General features: G+C 31.7%; 1 protein-coding gene across 2 annotated transcripts in view; it reads left to right on the top strand.

The window, feature by feature from the left end:
• The window catches only part of LOC143057011 (uncharacterized), a 26,596-nt gene extending 2,997 nt beyond the window's left edge, over nucleotides 1-23,599 (top strand). The window contains exons 3-17 of one of the 2 annotated variants that reach the window (XM_076230238.1): nucleotides 2,383-2,601; nucleotides 5,237-5,329; nucleotides 6,084-6,281; nucleotides 7,147-7,455; nucleotides 8,174-8,319; nucleotides 8,647-8,701; nucleotides 9,245-9,362; nucleotides 10,867-10,951; nucleotides 11,564-11,811; nucleotides 17,364-17,434; nucleotides 19,076-19,103; nucleotides 21,507-21,552; nucleotides 21,737-21,814; nucleotides 22,169-22,288; nucleotides 23,158-23,599. In XM_076230238.1, the coding sequence (XP_076086353.1) occupies nucleotides 2,383-2,601; nucleotides 5,237-5,329; nucleotides 6,084-6,281; nucleotides 7,147-7,455; nucleotides 8,174-8,319; nucleotides 8,647-8,701; nucleotides 9,245-9,362; nucleotides 10,867-10,951; nucleotides 11,564-11,811; nucleotides 17,364-17,434; nucleotides 19,076-19,103; nucleotides 21,507-21,552; nucleotides 21,737-21,814; nucleotides 22,169-22,288; nucleotides 23,158-23,316 (1,973 nt within the window). In that variant the 3' untranslated portion in view covers nucleotides 23,317-23,599. Of the gene's footprint in view, nucleotides 1-2,382; nucleotides 2,602-5,236; nucleotides 5,330-6,083; nucleotides 6,282-7,146; nucleotides 7,456-8,173; nucleotides 8,320-8,646; nucleotides 8,702-9,244; nucleotides 9,363-10,866; nucleotides 10,952-11,563; nucleotides 11,812-17,363; nucleotides 17,439-19,075; nucleotides 19,104-21,506; nucleotides 21,553-21,736; nucleotides 21,815-22,168; nucleotides 22,289-23,157 lie in introns of both variants that reach the window. The other variant, XM_076230244.1, reaches the window with a different exon arrangement.

Below are 23,599 nucleotides of genomic sequence, written 5' to 3'. Positions count from 1 at the left end.
TAACGTTAGTATAAGTAAATAGAAATCTATGAAATTTAAACACAAGGTTTATGACCATAAAAGGAAGGTTGGTATTGATTTGGGGAGTTTTGGTCCCAACATAATAAGGGGCCCAAAGTGTCCAAAATTAAACTTTGTTTGATTTCATCAAAATTGAATAATTGGGGTTCTTTGATATGCCGAATCTAACTGTCATGACTGTGTATGTAGATTCTTAACTTTTGGTCCCGTTTTCAAATTGGTCTACATTAAGGTCCAAAGGGTCCAAAATTAAACTTAGTTTGATTTTGACAAAAAATGAATCAGTTAGGTTCTTTGATATGCTGAATCTAAAAATGTACTTAGATTCTTGATTATTGGCCCAGTTTTCAAGTTGGTCCAAATCGGGGTCCAAAATTAAACTTTGTAAAAAAATGTTTGATTTCATCAAAAATTGAATAAATGGGGTTCTTTGATATACCAAATCTAACTGTGTATGTAGATTCTTCATTTTTGGTCCTGTTTTCAAATTGGTCTACACTAAAGTCCAAAGGGTCCAAAATTAAACTTAGTCTGATTTTAACAAAAATTGAAATCTTGGGGTTCTTTGATATGCTGAATCCAAAAATGTACTTAGATTTTTTATTATGGGCCCAGTTTTCAAGTTAAAATTATTATATTAAGTATTGTGCAATAGCAAGTCTTTTCAATTGCACAGTATTGCGCAATGGCAAGAAATATCTAATTGCACAATATTGTGAAATAGCAAATTTTTTTTTAATTAGAGTTATCTTTCTTTGTCCAGAATAGTAAGCAAGAAATATCTAATTGCAAAATATTGTGCAATAGCAAGATTTTTTTTTAAATGGAGTTATCTTTCTTTGTCCAGAATCAACTTAAATCTTTGTTATATACAATATACAATGTATATTCACTTTTTACTACCAACTGATAAATTAAAATAATCTTTACCATTCAGTGATAACAAGCAGTTTTTTTACATCTTAATATTTTATGATGTATTTAAATGAGTAGTTATTGTTGCAAACTCCATTAGAAATTTTAATTGAGATTAGTTTTGGAATAAGGGAAAGGGGGATGTGATTAAAAAAATTGGGTTCAATTTTTCTCATTTGAAATTTCATAAATAAAAAAGAAAATTTCTTCAAACAGTTCATTAGACCACATTCATTTTGTGTCAGAAACCTATGCTGTGTCAACTATTTAATCACAATCCAAATTTAGAGCTGAATCCAGCTTGAATGTTGTGTCCATACTTGCCCCAACCGTTCAGGGTTCAACCTCTGCGGTCGTATAATGCTGCGCCCTGCGAAGCAACTGGTTATACTATGAATTTATTTTTTTTAAGTTCACATCATTGTAAACATGTATAAAATTTAGAAAGGAAATGGGGAATGCATGTAATAAAATATAATTAACAAGCAATGGCAGATCCAGAAATTTTCATAAGTGGGGACCCTGCTCCATTCAAGTTTCAGTGATTCCTTAATCTAAATAATCATCCAAATTTTTCCCACAAAAGAGACTCCCCTAAATCTGCCTCTGACAAGTTGATGCAACCACAACTAAAGGGTGAACTACATGTGTACTAAATCAAAAAACTTTTCATGTTGAGTGAACCTTGTGAATTGGGTTAAAACTTGAATTTGCCATTACTCCAAAGTTAGATAAATTTAGAAAGAACACAGCTTTTACTGCTAGTTAAAAATGATAGGACCTTAACTTTAATTTTCTATAACGAAGCATAGACTTCTACAGTTTGCATCACATTAATAAAAAAAAAACCAGATGAATACTTGACAGATTTGCTTCAACACATGTATTTTTGTGCTTCTATTGTTGTAATTGCTGTCAGTTGTATTTATGACAAGAGAAAGCAGGAGAGACATATTTTTGTGTCAATACAACTTTTTCAATATTTATACTTCTCTCTGAGTGCAGATATTGTAATATAGAGTTATTGCATGAATATTAGGGAATATTGTCCAGAGTAGAATTTTATATTGCACAAGCTTGCAAGTGCAATATATGTTCTACAAGCGACAATATTCCCCAATATTCATGCAATAACCCTTTTATTGTATAGCAATATAATATATAAAAGTAAAAATTGGTTTAAACTAAGATTTTGTCGTTGATGAGGTCATGAATTTTGTAAATTTATTGCACTAGTTATTGCATGCTAACTTTTGGTTACTTTCTGTGGGAAATATTATATTGCTATGCAATAAATATAAGTATTGTATTGATAGAAATGACTTATGATAGACACATGCTATAGATATCTTTAAAATATTGTAAAATATGTATTAACTGATCAGAGTTTATACTAATGGTCTTGATGATTGATTTCCATTAATAATATTAACGTTTACTTCACAGCTGTTGTAAAGACTGAATCTAAACTTAAAGCTAAGTCTAAATCACCTACTAAAAAGGTTAAGACTTCTAAAAAGGAGGCTCAGCTGCCTGACTTTGTTTCTACTGAGATAGAAGAGAATCCAGACCCTATAGAAGAACCTGTGACAGAAGAGCCTCCACCAGAGGAAGAACAAGCAGAAATAAAGAGGGAAGAAAGTAAAAAGGAAAAAGTTATTGCTGGTATGAATATATGTCATTTTTGTGGTTGATTTTTTTTTTTAAACTAAAGGAGACGGAAAGAAATTAATGTATCACAATGCATGTACATTAAATAATTTATAATTCTTAGAAGAATCCTTTAACAATTTAAATCTTCACGTTTGAAAATAATGTCCAGTTGATCGGTTTCTTGTCAGTTGAATTACTGTTGTTTTAGTCAGACTCGGAGCAAAAGAATTGTAATACAGTTTTTACCTGACATAGACCTTTTTGAAAAATGACGCTTTCAGCGGCATGTTTCTATACTAGTGAACTGAACTTCCATTACATTTCTCTGCCTACCGCGCTTGGTTCGTATTTACTTTCCATTACATTTCTCCGTCTACCGCTCTTGGTTTCATATTTACTATTTTATATTTAAACTAGAATTTGCTTTTATTATGAATTCTGTGTAGTAATCAACCGGGAACCAGTTTACATAACTCCGGTCCTTCTTATTACCAAAAAGATCGAAGTGTAACAACCAATGTTGTTAAGATACTCATAAATCTATTTTTATAACTTTATTGATTATGTGAAGTAAAACTAAAACATTGTTAAAACATTAAAAATCTATAATTAATTGGGGAAAACTTGATAGTCTTTTCTTTTTACAAACCACTGCCTTTTTTATAAGAAAATATAATGTGTCCGTGTTGGTACACTTTCTATTGGTTATAAGACAGATCGAAGTACCGGACATCCGACTCAATCTTTGTTTACAAGTTACAACAGTAGAGTTTGTAACAGACTGTATCTGTATGACATGTGCATTGAAATGTGCATAAATTGTCGATATCGATGCTGGCTTTAATACAACGGTTTTATTGGCGGGGTGGGATCGTTCGCCCTGATCGGCTCGATCACTGTCTTACGGAATTCTAGTCAAATCGGCACTTGGTTAAATCGGCACCTGGTCAATTCGGCACCCGGTATAGTCAAATCGGCATCTAGTCAAATTGGCACCTGGTTAAATCGGCACTTGATATAGTCAATTCGGCACCCATGTTAGATTTGTTTAATATATATTTTAACAGTATTTTAAGCAAAAACAGTAAAAATAAGGAATGGGTTGTCCAGAAATTTTACAGTATTTACCCAAGAAAAGGTAGATAAGGAAGGGGTTGGCCAGAAATATTAACCTAATTTTATCATGTTTATTCACATTTTTAAAGGTTGAATTATTTATATTTATTATTGGATGCCTAATTGACTTTAAATAGGTGTCGATTTGACTAGATGTCGATTTAACCAGGTGCCGATTTTACTTGTACCATATTATTAAGGCCCTAAAGTGAGTTTGAATATTGTATGGTGTTTTACTTGGCGGAATGTCAATACACTCATAAACATGAAAGATTGTGGATTAGTGTAAAATAAAAAAAAACTAGCTTACTATGATATATGGTTAAAGAATGAATATCAAATTATATGGGTCATGGGCAGAGTTGTTATAAAATATCAATATGGCAGAGAAGTGGTTTCAAGTTTCATATAAAGGGACCTGACTGACATGAAATAAAAAAATCAAAGGAGTATCCCTATTTGTCTAATCTTCAATGTGAAATAAAACAAGTATAACAATATTGTGTAAATCTAAAGAAATAGAATTTGCTTCAAGTAACAGAAATAACTACATTTGTGTATGTCACTATATATGTGGGTAATTAGTCCTATAACATATGACCTCAGGAGCATTATTTACTATTTCTATTTACTGTTCTAATAAAAAATTTTTTACTATCAATGTGTCACACTTCGCATTCAAAAATTAAAAAAAAAATGAAAATATCAGTATAAAAACGTTAAAAATTGAATAAGAATGCGAAGTCATATGTTTATAGGACTAGTGGGGTCTAAGAGCTTATTACAACAGGCTCTTCATAATCATTTGGTTTGAAAGGATACTAGTAGTCTGTATTCTTGAATTAGAAAAATGTAATTGCAAGAAAAAAAAATACACATTAATTAGAATACTTTGGATCATTCAGGTAGTCTTTATTTAGTACGTACAAAAGAATAGCAAGTAGTCATTGGATATTGTAGATCATATAAATAGTCTTGACCTATTTATTAGTACAAAAGAACAGCTAGTAATCATTGGATATTGTATATCATTCCAGTATTCTTGACCTATTTATCTGTACAAAAAAAAACAGACAGTAGTCATTGGATACTGTAGATCATTCAGGTAGTCTTGACCTATTTATTTGTACAAAAAAAAACATGTCAGTAGTCATTGGATACTGTAGATCATTTAGGTAGTCTTGACTCTTGACCTATTCATTTGTATTAAAAAAAAACCAGTCAGTTGTCATCTTCACTTCACACACTCATATACGAATATCAATTATATGCTTACGAGACATGTTGCAATGTTCAACTTATTACGGTATGTGAAAATCAAGACTTGCATAAAAAATATCCCAATATTAGAGGCAGTGGCGTCATTTTTCCTCAGGGCTTTCAGCTCTTTGATTATTACCATGATATAGGTTTTTAGACCAAACATTTATGACTTAAATCATTATTGAACCTTGTGAGTGTCTCATTTAAGGGTTTACGCTTTGGCATGATCTTATATTCAAAGTTATGCTTGAGCTCTTATTTTTTTCAGCATCAGAACAAACAGAAAAGGTATATTCTGTGAAGAAAATATCTCCAAAGAAAGTTATAAAAAATAAAAAGAAGATAATAAAGAAAGAAGCAGGCAAGTTACTATCAGAACAATATTAATAGTGGATTTAAAAATTAAGGATGTGGTCAGATAACCCTATTTTCCATAATGTCACCTTTTGATATCTCTCCCTTTACTCCATAATGACACCTTTTGACGCCTGTGTAGTGCCTTAGTTGAAACGTCTTGCCTACCAAAAATCTGTATCAGACTTAATAAAATTTGTATCTAATATAAAAGGGATATTCATGCTCAAAGAATATCTGACTGGAATTGCATTGATGAAATATTTGTTTTTGCAATGCATTAATACTTTAAACCTGATGATTTTTTTTTTTATTGAAAAAATTGTATGCGAATCAAGTATTTTAAAAAAATCCATGGAGGAAAAAGTTAAAGACATAAGATACAGAAGAAATTTAACTTTCATTTCTCTTTGCAATTTAAATCCTAGTCCATTTTGATATGCACTTTTAAAAGAAAAATGTACTTTAGGACATAGTTTTGGAGTAATCTTAAGTATCTAAATTTGCATGTTTCATGTTAAAACACACAATTTCATAATACAATTATTTTCAGAAATTGTAACAATACTTTCAAACACAGAAAGTACACAGTTTTGTTTTGCCTCTGGCAGTGGATTTTGAATACTAAGATATACAACATTTTTTGGCTTTACAAATAGTTTCAATTTGTTGACATCAAGTGATCTCACAGCTAATTTTGAAAGGTAATCATTAGTAATGTTATCCAGACCAATCAATAAATGTGAACTGTTTTATTTTAGAAATCAAACAGGAAGCAGTTGAACCTGAGTTGGAAGAGCAAAGTGATCAGACAAAGGAGGACCAATTAAATCTTGAAGAAGATATAAAACCAGCTGTTGAAGCTATGGAAGCCCAAGAATATGACACGAGAAGTGAGGCTGAGGGCAGTGATAGAGCAGCAAATAGTGAAGCTGAAGAGGAAAATAAAGAGGAATCAGGTTTGTGTCCCCAGTGTTACAGTAAAGTTGAAAATAAAATTAGGGAATAATTCACCAGAGCTTGATTTTTTTGTGATTTTACCACAGTTGGCCCTCTATACTAAATATTTTGCCTCAAGCGACAGTGAGGGGTAATATTTCAGCATAAGGGCATTAAGGGCTAACTCTTTATTTGCAAAATCAGTATAAATGCAAGCCCATTTGAATTATTTCTATTCTTTTAGGACAAAGATAGCAATTCTTTGGGATGGAGGTGCTCTATGTGAAGGGAAATATTTGCTGTTTCTATATTTGATCATACTATTGAAATTGACAATAACAAGGAAGAAAATTAAACAAGTGACTTTCTTAAACGATATACAATAAATAAAGGAGACAGATTTGTATGATTTAATTGACAATCTTATTTTCATTTAAGAAGATATAGACATTATACAAATTCTCCTGTAAAATCCTTACATTTTTATGTGATTGTTCAAAAGCATCATTTACACCATCTGTAGTGAGGTAAATCAATAATAAAAAGCATATGATGTGAGAGTAGGATTGGTACAGCCAACAGAAATCATGTCATGATGTTGCCTATCAGCTGATAAATGCATAACTTAGAATTTTACCACAGGTGTTTACTCTAATCGTTTTTTTAGGATTTTCAATCGAGATTAGTATGTCATATTATTGCATATTTCATTTAATATTTGGGTTTGGGTACATTGAGGATTTACAAACAGTAAAGAACATAAGAAAAGCTATATATATGATATTATGTAGAGTGAATGCTTGACAAATAGTTTGAAACTGAAAAGTTGACTATTTCAGCAAATTACAAAAGAGGGGTATTATTTTTTATCTTGCATATTTGCAGATTTTTTTGAGAGTGGTTCAGAAAGGATGAGTAATGCTGATGAAGAAATGGAAGAAGTTGTTGAAGAAGAGGAAGAAGAAGAAGAGGATGATGAGGAGGAGGACGAAGAAGAAGATGACGACGGAGACGAAGGATCTCCGTCAAGCAAGAAAATGATGAAGCGGGGAATCTCTCCAATTGAATGGGATGTTCCATCAGAAGAAATCAGTGAGGTTGAAGAAGAGGAGGAGGAGGAACATGGAGAAAGTCCTCATGAGGAAAAAAGTGGCGCTGAGAGTGGAGCAGAAAAATCAGATGAAGAATCTAAACGTAAGGTTTTATAACAGGAGGGTTTTGCAAGAATCTAAACGTAAGGTTTTATAACAGTAGAGTTTTGCAATTGGATTATTAAAGAAATATCTTTTGTCTGTTAGCTCATCCTCGTGGAATTTTTATTATTTTAATCCATTTATTTAGAAATAAGCTTTGTGTTTGTCTAAGACAAGTTTTGGGTCTGTTTCCTACTTTGTCAGTGTTAAAATTTAAACTACAGAAAGAAACCTCATCTGGTATCATCAGCAAAATATCTTGAATGGAACTCTCTATAAAACAATTTATCTTATAACAATCATATAGATCTAAATATCAACAATTATGTTTACAGTGTTCCATGTGTCTTGTTACTGCTGTCAATGTGAAAGTGTTATGCGGATAGCAAAAAGCTTATCCGATTTATAAGTGAATAACAGAAAAATAAGAAAAACATTTATTTTCTCAGGTGGTATCATTTGATAATGAAAAAGCTTCTTTTAAAATTCAATGAAAGTTTGACAAAATTATTAAAAGTTTTAAATCTTTAACCACAGGCTGTACCTGAAATAGACACAAGAATAAAATGCAACTTTTGTCAAATTTGTCATGAAGTATCTAACATCAATTCCAGCTGTAATTCATTTTATACCATCCACATGATCAACTTGAGACCATGACACACATACAACATACCTAAATAATACTTTCCAACAGATATTCATCTCTTTTTTTGTAGGTGATTCCAAGCTGAAATATGTGTTCCGCAATGCAAGGTTCTTTCTCATTAAGAGTAACAATCATGAAAATGTTGCACTTGCAAAGGCCAAAGGAGTGTGGTCCACACCACCACAGAATGAAGGCAGACTGAACACAGCCTATAGAGTGAGCTAGAAAACAAACTATGTTATATTTTATTGATTTAAATATTCTTTGGAAGGTTATGTTGCATTTAAAAAAAAATAGATTTCAGTACAATATCAAAATGAAATAAATGTATGTATAGGAATAACAGTTTATTTTAAATGTAGTTAAATACAATATGAATTAAATTTTAGCTATGTTAATTGGTTGACTTCTAATTATAAAGCCATGAAAAAGTGAATGTACAGCTGCTAAAAATGATTGCTAAATTTTCATTTCTATGAACTGTGAGGAATAATTTGGTGTTATAAAAACAATTAAAACATCTTTTTCAATTATTTTTTTCAGAACCATGACAATGTGATATTGATATTTTCTGTTAAAGAAAGTGGAAAATTTCAAGGTATTGTAATTTTAATATTAGATATAATAAAGTTATGTTGAAACCCCTATTTGCAGAGACAATTATTCAGCTCATTCTTAAAGAGGTCTCTTTCTTTGATATAAAAGTAGCTTCTGTGAAGATTGATTCTTCTACTTACTAATTAGAAAGTTAAAAACAAAAAGAATTAAGATATTCCAGAAAAAATGGGGAGTGATTTTGAAAGGCATTTTTTTTTATATAAACAATACATGTTTAAACTCCGTGTGGTGAACCAACGCCTTTGAAATCGGTTTGGGAGAGTCCCTGAAGTAGATACCTTGGTATGCCGGGTTGTCAAATCATGCAAAAGAATGCAATACTTAAATAATATCCTGAAGACGCCTGCCTCGCAGGTGAAACATGTAGACCTTAGATAATAAAATTGCAAACCAATTGAAGTGTTGTTGTCAATTTTGAATATTATTTAAATACATGTTTAAGATACAAATACATTTGTAAACCAGGGTTTAAAGAAATTATAATAGGAATTTACAGTGTTTACAATCATTTGACTATTTACAGGTTATGCACGAATAGCTGATGAATCCACCAAAGATCATCCACCAATCAGATGGGTTCTACCTCCTGGTTTAAGTGCTAGAGCACTTAGTGGGGTATTTAAACTTGACTGGATTAACAGGTTTGATATACATGATATATCCCCGAGGAACCAGTAATGACGCACCTAACGTTGTGTTTGTCTCTGCATTTAATCTACCATTTAAAAGAAAAAGAAATACGGAATAGAATGAAAGGTTGATCACTTGTTAATGTATTTCAATCATTAAACAGTTGATTTTTGAAACAGTAAAAGCAATAAAAATCATGTTTGCTAACATTACAAACGGACTGTCAACTTTTGATGGGTACCAGTAATGACGCACTATAAACAAACCAGTAAAAACCACTTGCAGTGTACCTGGTGTTCGAAAAATTGCTTCAATCCGGATAATTTAAAGTTAACACTATTCAACAAATTTAATTTTAATAACAAATGTTGACATTTACAGTCACTTTTATGATCATGTTGATAGCAACACAATTTTTTTCATTAATTTAATTGTAACCTATATTTTATTTCAAATTTTATATAAAATTGTTCAAAATTTATCAAAGTGACATATATATTCCATATACTTGAAAATAAGAAGTAATTGCATTCATAAAACAACATTGACATTAAAACATTTATCAATGTATACTTCGTACAATGAATGAAAAAAATCGATAAACAATAGAAAATTATATAAGCGACGATCATTTGTTCTACAGTGATTCCCGCTTAAATGTAAAACTATGTCACATGACAGTCATATGATTTGAAAAACACAAACTGGGGCAGCATGTGCTTACATACTTTTGCCGGCCAAAGTGGATTTAGGACTGATAATCATTCTGGGAAGGGTCGACTGTTTTTTACCTCAATAAAATGGCGGAAATTGCATTATCTTTACTAATTCAAGCAATAATAACATTTCTGGACAGAGTTTGAGGCATCTATGTTGTAGTCATATGACCTTCACCATCATGTTATGAATAGTAATTATCGATGACGTCACAGCTTTTGTTTAGAAATATAAAACCCAAAACTAAATTGGTGCGTCATTTCTGGTCCGCGTCAAAACAGGTACCAAGACGATATGTAAAACTTTTATGTTTAATGATTCAAGGGATTCATAGTTAAATATTAAAATCTTATGTAGTTTGATTATTGTAATTAGCACTAACTTAGTGAATTTTGTTGTAGGTGAAAGATTTATTTGAAAAAATATGTATTTCATTATTCTAGAATGAGACCTCGCAATATCAAGAAATCTGGATTGATTTGAATCTGAACTAAATTGAGTATTGTTGAAAATTCCAATATATATCGAGAACCATCTTTGTGTCATAATATCAATAAACAAAAATGGAAAAAATGTATAAGATGTACAATTCAAACATACTGGTACCTATAGAAGGTACTTTAAAAATTGATAACAACCTACATAGGCAAATTAAAAACTCACTTACATGTATACTGTATTTGACGACGATACTTACTGGAGATTTTGATGATACCATGTCTGTTATTTTTTAACCACCTTAAGAAATAATTTTAGATAATTGTAAAGAATAAATTTAATATTATGGCAAATTTTCAGACGAGAATTACCTTTCACAAAGACACAACATCTACACAATGGTTGGAATGACAACAAACCTGTCAAAATTGGTCGTGACGGACAGGTATGCATTTATGTCGGCAAATTTCTTTTTGAATATTTTAAAAAGGACTATATATCATGTATATTTACCGCAAATCATTTAAAACTTTATCCATAGAATGTTCATTAGAAGGAAATTGATTTTGATGTTATTCTGAATTTGTAAAAATTTCAGTTTATGTTCACTGATTGATTGGTGTTTAATACCACTTTCATCAGGGTTTGCTATCTCATTGCGTTCAGTTTTTAGAGGAAGCTGGAGAGAACCATCAACCTTCTGTAAGAAAACTGATAATCCTAGTCAGTTTAGAATGTAGTCGATAACACCTACCATGTACAAGGTTGAAACGCACAACTTCAGTATTAAATTTGCACTGATTTACAATTAAACTACATAAAAAGAATAATGAAAAGTGTTCCAATGCGAGATGATTTGAACATTATATAAATGAAGACTATGAAGCAGTATTTTAAGCCTGAAAGCATTTAGGCAGGGTGTCTGATTACTCACAAAGAAATGCTTATATATTCCAAAGAAAGGAATGTAAGATCAGTATAAGTTATTCAGATCCTATATATATTCCTGTAGGATTTAATTGATTTTACTCATTTATTGACAAATTCTATTTTATAGGATATCGAGCCAAAATGTGGAGAAATGTTGTGTAAACTTTTCTCAGCAGATGATAATGTAGACTTGAGTTCCATTGTGCGAAAAGCTCGCAAAAGACATTCTATACGGAGAGCTAATGGCAGTACAGGAGGAGATGGGGGAGAGGGAGTAGGACGAGGACGAGGAGGAGGAGTTGATATTGAACGTAGAAGAGAAAATTTCCGTGGAAGAGATTTCCGCGGTCGGTTTGGACGTGGTGATTTCTTTAGGTTAGCCTACAACATGTGTAATTCTAAAGGAATAACTTGAACATTGTATTATATTTCACGTGACCACTACACGTAAAACCAAGCTGATCACCAGAAATCTCACTTGGTGACAAAACTTTGTCCTATTCTTGGTCCAAAAAAATGGAAAGAAACACAGAGGGTGATACTTCTGAACATCCAAACTTCTTTTAACTTTTTCAAAAACATAAATAATTTCAAAAATTACTGTCTAAATTTGTAAACTTGATGTGGTAAGTATAGACTGTTGAACACTAACTGTCTAAAACATTTGTATTTATTACTTTATTACTTTTGAAGATGTTCCAGGTCTTTTTAATCTTGCAATATCAAGAAGAATCTTAGCAGGGACAAAAAAAGCTGTATAATGAAAAATGCGATGAAAATGTGCTAAATGGATTAAAATTGCCATATATTACGAACTTAATTTTCCGCAAACAACTTTTTCAATGAAGACCACTCCAGGACTGAATTCTATTCTTTTGAAAATTTAAGGACCTTATTTCAGTTTGCAGTTTAAAGGACTATTTAGATAATAGTTGTGATAAAAGGACTAATAATCTATGGACTTAAATTCTATCAAATGGACTTGCTGTGTTAAAATGATATAATAGGTTTGTAGTGTGATGCCCTATGGTAAATACAGGACTTAATTTCTATGTTTGGGTAAAACGAGCTTACTCATAACACAAAAGGAGATCACATGTTAAAAAGGACTAAGTAAACTGTCCATATTTGTGGTCTGATTTTGATATTAAGTGTGGATTTAAACTGAAGAATAGATTAGCAAGTGAACATTTTACATATTAATTGACAATGTTAGTTATGTGGACACTTATTCCACAATAATATGGTGACAATAGCCATTAACTTCTTGTGTGGATTTGTGTACTATGGTATGTTATATTCAAGTAATGGTTTGGGTTAAATGAGTAAATAGTTATATGTCAAATCAATTGGTCAATTGAACATGTCATAATTTTAAGTTTGTGCATTACTAAACCTGTACTATTGTATTATTTAGCCTTATACATCATAGGTGTCATTGCATATGAAAGTCATTATTTTGCACAGAGTTTAGATTTTATTTTGTATTAGCCTTTATTTAGTTACGACATCAAAAGATTGATGTAGGATAAAAAACTTAAATCAAATAGTTTGGGGGTGGGGGGTTAAAATTCTGCAAGTTTTGTATATCTAAAAAATCGATTTTTGGGGAAAGACGACTTAAAGCCATCAATCCCCTATGGGGTTGACCAGAGTGACATTCCCTCACATCATTCATTTTGTTTTTATAGTGTGGAAAACCCCCCAACAAATCTTACTAAGATTGATAAGAAGGAAACACACAAATGAATAGATTGACTTTAAACACTTTTCTTCTCATTTCCCTTCTGTTTCTAGCGAAATTATCGTATTTCGAGCTCTCTTATACACTATTTACGTTTCTTTTACAATCTGGAAAAATCAGTATGACGAGATATTCTAAATATATCCAACCTACATTATATTTTATAATGACGTCATTGTTTGAATGCCACACTATGCAGAAGCAGGGATATCCTTCACTAGTTATTTAATTCATTCTCAGAGTTCGTGCACTAATTATAAATTGTTATTTGTTAAATTTAAACATAATTATGTTTGCTGTAGATAATTCAAACATCAGCATGCAATACTTTAATTTGTAGGTCAACAACTTTCAAAGTAAACAAAGTTCGTGGAGATACATGAGATTGGGGAGAGAATCGATTTTTTCATTTTTTCTGTATAATTCTGTTTTGTGAATCTTCCTCCAAATCAGGAGCACCTCAATTGATGAGTAATTATCCACTAAAATAAAACTTGAAAATGTGACATTTAGTATATGATTAGTAGTCTTCCATTAAAACTAAATTGTGTGTAACAACAAATAAATCATTGTAATGGTTAAAAAAAAAAAAAAAAAAGTTGCATTTTATAGTTTAAACCTATTTATTCGTGAAATTTACAAATATTTCAAAATGTAGGATATGGAAACAAGCTTCACACAATTTACATCAATCATATTACTTTTTATTAGTACCTGTATCACTGTGATGAGAGTTGAAACAGGGAACTTTATAAATGGAAATTTAAAATTAAATGGATTTTTCAGTCCTAACTTTCTTAAGGAATAATTTAAAATCGTAGAGTACTGTCACAAAAAATAGAAAATAACCTAGCCTGCAGTTCAGTGGTACACAATTAAGATATCAGATAACATTGTAGTTGTTGTTAAATGACAGAAATCAGTTGAATTTTACACATAATTAACTATCAACATTAATCGAATGTTTAGATTTAGAAGATGCAGATCTCTTGGTCCAAATTGAATCCTAAACTAAGGAAACAAAATTAGATTAAACAACAACAATTGACTTCAATATTGTCAACCTTTCTACATGTTCTAGCTGTTCTTTTTTTTCAGTCATTATATGAAGATTATCAAAAAATACCCCCCCCCTCCCCCCCCCCAAAAAAAAAAAAAATAGACAAAGGCTGTCTTTCCCCTCAGAGCTATTCAGCTCTTTGATTACTTATATCCCTATTGGTAAATCAATTTTTCCCAAATTAAGTTAAGAGGGGGTGGGGGGTCAGTGAAAAACCTATGTGAATTAAGTTTTTTATCCTACATTTTTGTACATTGAACTTTTGATGTCGTCCCTTAAAGCAAGCTTAAATATGCAAATAAGTTAATGTCCTTTAAATGTTATTATCCTAATATCAGTGTCTTATAAATCTTCCAATGGAATGCCTTTTTTATTTGATGAACAATCGGGTCATATATAAGTAGAGATTTATTTTTTATTAGATCACCTACAGCAAAAATTTATTATTGCCTCCAAATTTAACAAATGTGTATAAGTTGGAGATCAAATAATTTAGAGGTAGATTTATCTCCCTTAGTCAAAATAAGAACTAAATTTTGAAGGGCTTAAGTTGCAAATTCCTTAATATCTGTTGTTAGATAAATATGTCTTCGTTTGTAGTTCTTGAGATATATAATATTAATCATAGAAAATGAAAGTTAGCCTGAAAAAATTATACGACTTTCCCAGACTTTTTGGGACAAAATAATTCATGTATAAGCATAACAGTATATTATTAAATTTTAAATTATAATATTATATATATATAGTTATATAGTATGCTATTATGTACAAAAGTTTATAGAAGACAGACTGTCATTTAGTGAACAAGTTTAATAGAACGACAATATTGTATAAATCATAATTGACTTCCCTGAAATCATGAAAAATAAAATATAAACACCATTTTCAATCGAACCCAACAGAGACATTGATACATATCAGAGAGGGCTGTTAAAGTCATGAGAACCGTTTAGATCTTACTGTAAGTCATGAACCCTGAGGTTTGTACTTCCTGCCCAAATTATGCAGATCTCATTGAATGCAATGATTGCTGGATTTGATGAAACAGGTTTATTTCATTTAGACCTTGCTGTTAATCTTGAGCCCTGAAGGTGATGCTGCATGTTAAGATCTTTCTGTAAGTCATGATTGCTGGCATTGCTGCAACAGGCTGAGGTCAAGTCGATCTAACTAAGTCATGATAACTGAAGATTAATATCCTAACTGTAAGCCCTGAGTGCTGAAGGTTTAGATCATACTTTAGTTATGAAAGCTTAAGAGGATTGTATGGTACAGACTTAAGCCATGTAGATCTTATAGCAGGTCATGAGTAGATTTTACTGAAAATGATGAGTGGAGAAGAATAAGATCTTATTGAAGTCATGATTGATGAAGTTGATGCTACAGTAGCCTAGGCCATGTAGATTTTTCTGTAATTCATGAGACCAAAAGTTGATGCTGCAAGTTAAGATCTTACTTCAAGTCATGATTGCTAAAGTTAATGCTACAGTTTAGGCCATGTAGATTTTCCTGTAAGTCATGTGCCCTAAAGTTGATACTGCTAATTAAGATCTTACTGTAAGTCTTGGTTGCTGACCTTGAGAGGCTGCTGTCTAGGCCATGTAGATTTTACTGTAAGTCATGTGCCCTAAAGTTGATGCTGCAGGTTTAGATTTTACTGTAAGTCATGATTGCTAACCTTAATGCTACATGCTTATGTCATGGTGATCTTACTGAAAGTCATGAGAGCTGAAGATTTAGATATATTTAAAGATTAATTTATAAGCACTGAAGAAATAGACCTTACTGTAAGTCATGATTACTGAAATTGATGCACCAGGCGGCCTTTTAGATTATCACTGTAAGTCATGAGCACTAAAGTTGATGCTTTAGATCTTACTGTAACTAATTATGGCTGAAGTTGATGCTACAGATATAGGTTATGTAGATTTTACTGAAAGTCATCCAGTGAGACTTCAAGAATAGGAACAGCAACACAAGTACTGTTTATTTCCTACTATTTCATGAGATTGTTGTGTCATTTATGTTCACTTCAGTGGCAGATCCAGAGATTTTCATAAGAGGGGCCTGCTCCAGTCATGCTTCAGTGATTCCCTATATGAACAACCAAATTTTTCCCACAAATAGTGGGGGGGCAGCCCCCTGAAAAACCCTCTAAATCGACCTCTGCACTTTTAGTTGCGCTTTCCCAAATAAGAGGTCAATGTATTGTCTTGAGAGATGGACAAACAGACAAATGTTCAATGTCCATATCAAATACATGTATCAAGCTTTATATCACCTGTCCACCAACTTACTTTATAATAATCAAGTTTTTGTCATTTGACCTATCAAATATTGGCTTTTGCCTGAATCTATTTCAAAGTATTTTTTCTTGAATATGATAATATTTCTTAGTTTAACTTGAGGTATTAAAGAGAGAGAAAATTATTTTACAAATAAAAAGTGGCATTTTAATCATCTCATCTCCTTTAATTAAATGCTCCATTTCTATTGTTAAATTTAAAAAGGAGATTTAAAAGTTGCACATAATGTACACATATATTGCATTGCTGATACTTGGGGAAACAAGTTTATTCTTTATTGAACATTCTGAGGCAGTGGTACAGTTTTCAAAAAGTGAAAGCTTGAAATTAATATTATCCCAGTAATGCACATTATACGTTTTGAGTTTTAACGGTTCAGATTTCAGTGACAATGTCAAGACAAAAAAAGATGAATAATAGCATGCATGTGTTCAAATGACCAGTTGGTTTCACATTTATACCAATAATGCAATGTTCTTGTTCTACTATGTTAATTTAAGACTTTTGTTAAGCCTCATATTTCTTCACAAAGTAAGAATGCAATCATGAGCAAATAATTTATTTTTAGACGTGAAATGGGGGAGGTGGGTTTGTTTGTTTGACTTGTTTATAAAAGGAAATAGGAGTTGTTTTTTTTTTTCAGAAAAGAAAACATATAGCAATCATAAATGGATATACTTTTGCCTCATGATTGCTACATTTCACTTTCATATCCCGAAAGCTTTGTTAATTTAAAAGTTATTCGGATGTTGTGTATTTTGTCAGTTTTCTGGATGTATATACATGTATGACATTTGACCTTTTGATGTTGCAGACGAAGGCGCATGGACGATTTTGAAGGACCAAGAAGAAAACGACCAAGAGGAGATTTTGATAGAGAGGGAGGTAGGTTTAAAGTCTATGCTTGTTAACATCTTCTGAAAGGAGTAGGTCTGGTAAGGGCCGATTTTGGCCTCAAATGTAAGGTTCAACTGTCAAGATTTTGGACACTTTTTAAAAACTTGAGTGTCTATTTCATTTGAATAAATTAGGTTATGTGAAAGATTTTAACTGATTTAGTCATTTAAACACTCCGATTCAAGTTCATAATGAAAAATCTATCAAATATGCCAAAAAATGTCACTTTTCAGATGTTTTTTGTCAAAAATGAAAGTGGCTGCATCCGTGTTCATCCTCAAGACCTTTATATATGTTATGTATTATCATCAAATACAACTTTTTTTTCAATATTGAGAATGAACACAACGCGGCCACTTTCATTTTAGACGAAAACTGTCTAGAATTTAACTCAAATGCTAAAATTGTGAAGATTTTAGTAATTTAGCATGACTTGATGATGCTAATACCTGATATATGTACATTGTATTTTCAGAAACAGCCAATATTTATGTTGCAGAAGCATTCTACTTTCCAATGAATAACTAAAAGTTTACATTTTACAATTTTGTAAAACTGCTATATTTTGGGGCCAAAAAGGGGTCTTACTGGACCTACTCCTTCTGTGCGATGTGTACAGCTCCAAAGCTTGAGAATTTGTCCTGAAGATGGTTTTTTTAGTCTTTAGTCGAAAAAGCGAGACTAAGCGATCCTACATTCCGTCGTCGTCGTCGTCGGCGGCGGCGTCCACAAATATTCACTCTGTGGTAAAAGTTTTTGAAATTTTAATAACTTTCTTAAACTATACTGAATTTCTACCAAACTTGGAAAGAAGCTTGTATATGATCATAAGAAAGTATCCAGAAGTAAATTTTGTTAAAATAAAATTCCATTTTTTCCGTATTTTACTTATAAATGGACTTAGTTTTTTTGCCAGAAACAAAACATTCACTCTGTGGTTTAAGTTTTTAAAATTTTTATAATGTTCTTAAACTATCCTGGATTTCTACCAAACTTAGACAAAAGCTTGTTTCTGATCATAAGATATTATTCAGCAGTAAATTTTGTAAAAAAAAAATAACTTTTTCCGTATTTTACTTATAAATGGACTTAGTTTTTCTTCCAGTTAACATTACATACAGTCTGCAGTTAAAGTTTATAAAACATTTATTAGATTCATAAACTATCCTGGATTTTTACCAAACTTGGAAGCTTCTTTCAATCAAAAGACAGTATCGAGAGGGAAATTTTTATTAATGTTTTTCCTCATTTTTGTTGAGTCTGCGATTAACAGCAAAAGTAGGCGAGACACTGGGTTCCGTGGAACCCTTACGAATTTTTTCTTTTTACATACATGAAATATTTGTCACTGGATGTTATTATACAAACATAATCAAACAATCAAAGTTTAAGACAATACAATATCAAGATTTATAGAGAACAAATATTCAACACTGTCAATCAAAGTTTAAGACAATACAATATCAAGATTTATAGAGAACAAATATTCAACACTGAAAATTTATCTGTTTTAATTTCTGTTATAATGAATGTAAAAGTCTCAAGTTAAAAAAAAATCACAGTTCATGAATTTGAAATTTATAATTGTGTCTCATGGTCACTCATTGACATTATGTTTGAATATTACAGGAAGAATGTTTAGAGATAGACCTGACAGGTGAGTGAACAAGTCTTATATTCTGTAACCATCTATGGTTAATAAAAAGCATAATAAAACGATAGAATGTAGCCTCGGGCAAAATCAGTTTGCAACAGTATAGTTCTTACAAGACCAAGTACAAAAGTTATTATGTTGTTTATCCTATTGTGTTCTAACCAGTATAGATTGGTCATTGGTGCTTATCCCACCTCTTATTCATGTGGATAAATGCATAAAGTTGTTTTACCCTGTATAAAGGAGAAGATTGTCAACCCCATAAAATCTATGAGAATTAAAACTCTCAATTGATTTTGACAGAAAATAGTTTGACACTCACTGTAATGCTTTAATATTTTATTTGGCTTATGATATCAACACAACATCCTTTTTATGTACTTCAAAGTTGAATACACATTCTATAACCAATTTAGACCTATTTCTTTATTATATGGGAGTTTCTGTTGCTGACAGGTCTAAATAATTGATAGCCAGTCAACACTTAGATTGTGTGTAAGAAACCTCATTGATTCCTTTGATATTGATTTGGATTGACAGTTTTCCTGTTGAAGGTAGTGGTTCTCTGCAATACTTTAGCTTCCTCCACCAATCAAAACCGACTGTCACTTTATATAAATTGACAGTTTTCCTGTTGAAGGTGGTGGTTCTCTGCAATACTTTAGCTTCCTCCACCAATCAAAACCGACTGTCACTTTATATAAATTGACAGTTTTCCTGTTGAAGGTAGTGGTTCTCTGCAATACTTTAGCTCCTCCACCAATCAAAACCGACTGTCACTTTATATAAATTGACAGTTTTCCTGTTGAAGGTAGTGGTTCTCTGCAATACTTTAGCTTCCTCCACCAATCAAAACCGACTGTCACTTTATATAAATTGACAGTTTTCCTGTTGAAGGTAGTGGTTCTCTGCAATACTTTAGCTTCCTCCACCAATCAAAACCGACTGTCACTTTATATAAATTGACAGTTTTCCTGTTGAAGGTAGTGGTTCTCTGCAATACTTTAGCTTCCTCCACCAATCAAAACCGACTGTCACTTTATATAAATTGACAGTTTTCCTGTTGAAGGTAGTGGTTCTCTGCAATACTTTAGCTTCCTCCACCAATCAAAACCGACTGTCACTTTATATAAATTGACAGTTTTCCTGTTGAAGGTAGTGGTTCTCTGCAATACTTTAGCTTCCTCCACCAATCAAAACCGACTGTCACTTTATATAAATTGACAGTTTTCCTGTTGAAGGTAGTGGTTCTCTGCAATACTTTAGCTTCCTCCACCAATCAAAACCGACTGTCACTTTATATAAATTGACAGTTTTCCTGTTGAAGGTAGTGGTTCTCTGCAATACTTTAGCCTCCTCCACCAATCAAAACCGACTGTCACTTTATATAAATTGACAGTTTTCCTGTTGAAGGTAGTGGTTCTCTGCAATACTTTAGTTTCCTCCACCAATCAAAACTGACCGTCACTTTATATAAATTGACAGTTTTCCTGTTGAAGGTAGTGGTTCTCTGCAATACTTTAGCTTCCTCCACCAATCAAAACCGACCGTCACTTTATATAAATTGACAGTTTTCTTGTTGAAGGTAGTGGTTCTCTGCAATACTTTAGCCTCCTCCACCAATCAAAACCGACTGTCACTTTATATAAATTGACAGTTTTCCTGTTGAAGGTAGTGGTTCTCTGCAATACTTTAGTTTCCTCCACCAATCAAAACCGACTGTCACTTTATATAAATTGACAGTTTTCCTGTTGAAGGTAGTGGTTCTCTGCAATACTTAATCTTCCTCCACCAATCAAAACCGACTGTCACTTTATATAAATTGACAGTTTTCCTGTTGAAGGTAGTGGTTCTCTGCAATACTTTAGCTTCCTCCACCAATCAAAACCGACTGTCACTTTATATAAATTGACAGTTTTCCTGTTGAAGGTAGTGGTTCTCTGCAATACTTTAGCTTCCTCCACCAATCAAAACCGACTGTCACTTTATATAAATTGACAGTTTTCCTGTTGAAGGTAGTGGTTCTCTGCAATACTTTAGCTTCCTCCACCAATCAAAACCGACTGTCACTTTATATAAATTGACAGTTTTCTTGTTGAAGGTAGTGGTTCTCTGCAATACTTTAGCTTCCTCCACCAATCAAAACCGACTGTCACTTTATATAAAAAATACCATACCCAATAGTCCTGAAAGTGGCATTAATAACAACATTCAATCAGTCCATCAATCTGTATCATAGGATTTGGGTAAACGCTTTTTGAGAAAATATGAAACAAAAAAATTACAATGTTTTGATAGACAATAAGTTACATCTTCTAGTAGAAAAAATAAACTCTGAAAATATGGCTCTGTGTAGTTATTCTAGCTGTTATATAAGTGTTGTTAAAATATTACACTGTATTGTAGGTCACCCAGATATGCAGGAGTAAGACGAGATACATTTATAAATGGGGTAAGTTCTTGTTGATCATTTTGAATTTTGAGAAAATTATCTGCATAGTAAAATACAAACCAAATTACTAGTATATAATAAAGCCATTGATTTGTAACGATTTAGTTTAACATTAGTTATTTCTCTTATTGATAGACCATTACATTACAGAACTAGAAATGATGTTAATATTTTATTGTTTCAGTCTTACAATGACTACATTAGAGAATTCCAGCATGCCAGACCACCCGTACCCCCAGGGATGCCACCTTATGGACCACCAGTTAGTATTTCTACTCTGTTTAATATAGCCACTTTAAAAAAACATGTTGCAATTCTTGTTTATGACTAATTAACACCAACAAAATTATTTTTGAACAGCTGTATTGTATTGCAATGTAATAGTATAAATTCAAACACTACTCTTGAGGTAGATTCTAAAAAACAAAAAACTAAAAGCCATACAAGTTTTGAATTTGAGGCACAATTTAATATCTTGTCATTGAAATTAGAGAGAGAGAAAAACACCACAAATTGCTTAAGATGGTTCATAAAAATACAGTCAAAGGGGATTTTACTGCATTGAAGGAGATAAAGGATAGATAGCCAGTTTAAGTGTATAATGTTTACATTTTAGCCACCTGGGTTTGGTATGGAACCTATGCCACCTTATCATAATCCATATCATGAAAGACAAAGAGAATACATGCCAGTCCCAGAATATGCTCAGTCTGCATCACGGTCAGATAAAAGATCTGTAAGTATTAATGTTATAGTGACAATAAGTATTATGAGTGTTATTTGTGAAAAGGTATACATTTTGATTTAATAGCTTACATTAGAAAAGGAACAAACATGTTTCTCATTCTGAAACAAAACTATTTTAATAAGAATTGGTTTGATGAAATAAAACGTGTGCCCTTCCTTCTTCAAGTCCAATATATAGCAGATTTGGCCAATTAAGAAGAAGAGTGTCAGCTTATGATCAAAGTTTTAATTCTTTGTCATGATGGTTTGAAACAAATAGTACATACATACATGTCACATATCATATTTCAATGTTGAATATACTAAAAACGGCAAAAAAACAAACAAAATGCTTGGTATGAAAACAGCTTAGAATAGGAAAAAAAAGGTCTTGAAAGATTTGATAAAAAGATTATAACTGGTATGTCACTGAATTTGTATACAGATTATTTGGCATTTATTCATGATCAGTCATGGTTCCTGGACGTTCATTGTTTTGTATAGTTCCCATATAATATTATTGTCATTTAATTATAAAAGAAACAAAATTAATTCCCCATAATGTTAAACACTGTAGGAAGGATAGATATATTTCAGAAATCTCCTTAAATGTGTGTTATATTGATTGTTTTATTAATACAGTATCTGGAGGATTCAATAACAGACCTCATAATATCCAAGTTTTAAATATTAATCATGAATTATTTATTTCTAAACTTTGGTTATGGCTGGCAATGTGACTGTTAAAGAAGTTTAGAACCCTTGGTGTAACATAATAATCAAGTCAAAACTAGCAACATATATATTTCACAAAGTTTTATAGAGTACCATATTCCTTTAATAAGTCTGAAGATTATATTATCTTTGTTTGTCTTTCAGTATGAAAGAGATGTTGATGATTTCTTAAGAAGGACTTCAGAACCAATGAGACGTAGAAGTCGTGAACGAGATCGAAGCAGGGAACGTGACCGTGAACGTGAACATGGGAGAGAAAGAGAACACAGACATCGCCACAGAGACCGCCGATCTTCACGATAATGATAGTTGTATGAGAGGAATGTGAGGGCATTGTTATGAGAGGAGAGGGTGTGTTGCATTGGATGTGCATTGAAAATGGATAGCTGTCTTTCATCAGAATGAGTGATTAGTGATGAAGAAAATCATTTGATGAACAAAAATGAAATGAAAGTGCTATCGATCTATTGTCATTTATTTTTAGCATTTGTGTAAATGTTTTTTATACATTTTAAATCTTTTTATTTTGTGTACTTATAGCAATTGTATGTGAATCATACACTAATAAATGTCATTTGTATAATAA

This window comes from Mytilus galloprovincialis, chromosome 1, assembly GCF_965363235.1.
Source record: "Mytilus galloprovincialis chromosome 1, xbMytGall1.hap1.1, whole genome shotgun sequence".
NCBI classification, from domain to species: domain Eukaryota; kingdom Metazoa; phylum Mollusca; class Bivalvia; order Mytilida; family Mytilidae; genus Mytilus; species Mytilus galloprovincialis.
The sequence above is the reverse complement of the archived record's forward strand: the minus strand, read 5'-3'. Positions and strand labels throughout refer to the sequence as shown.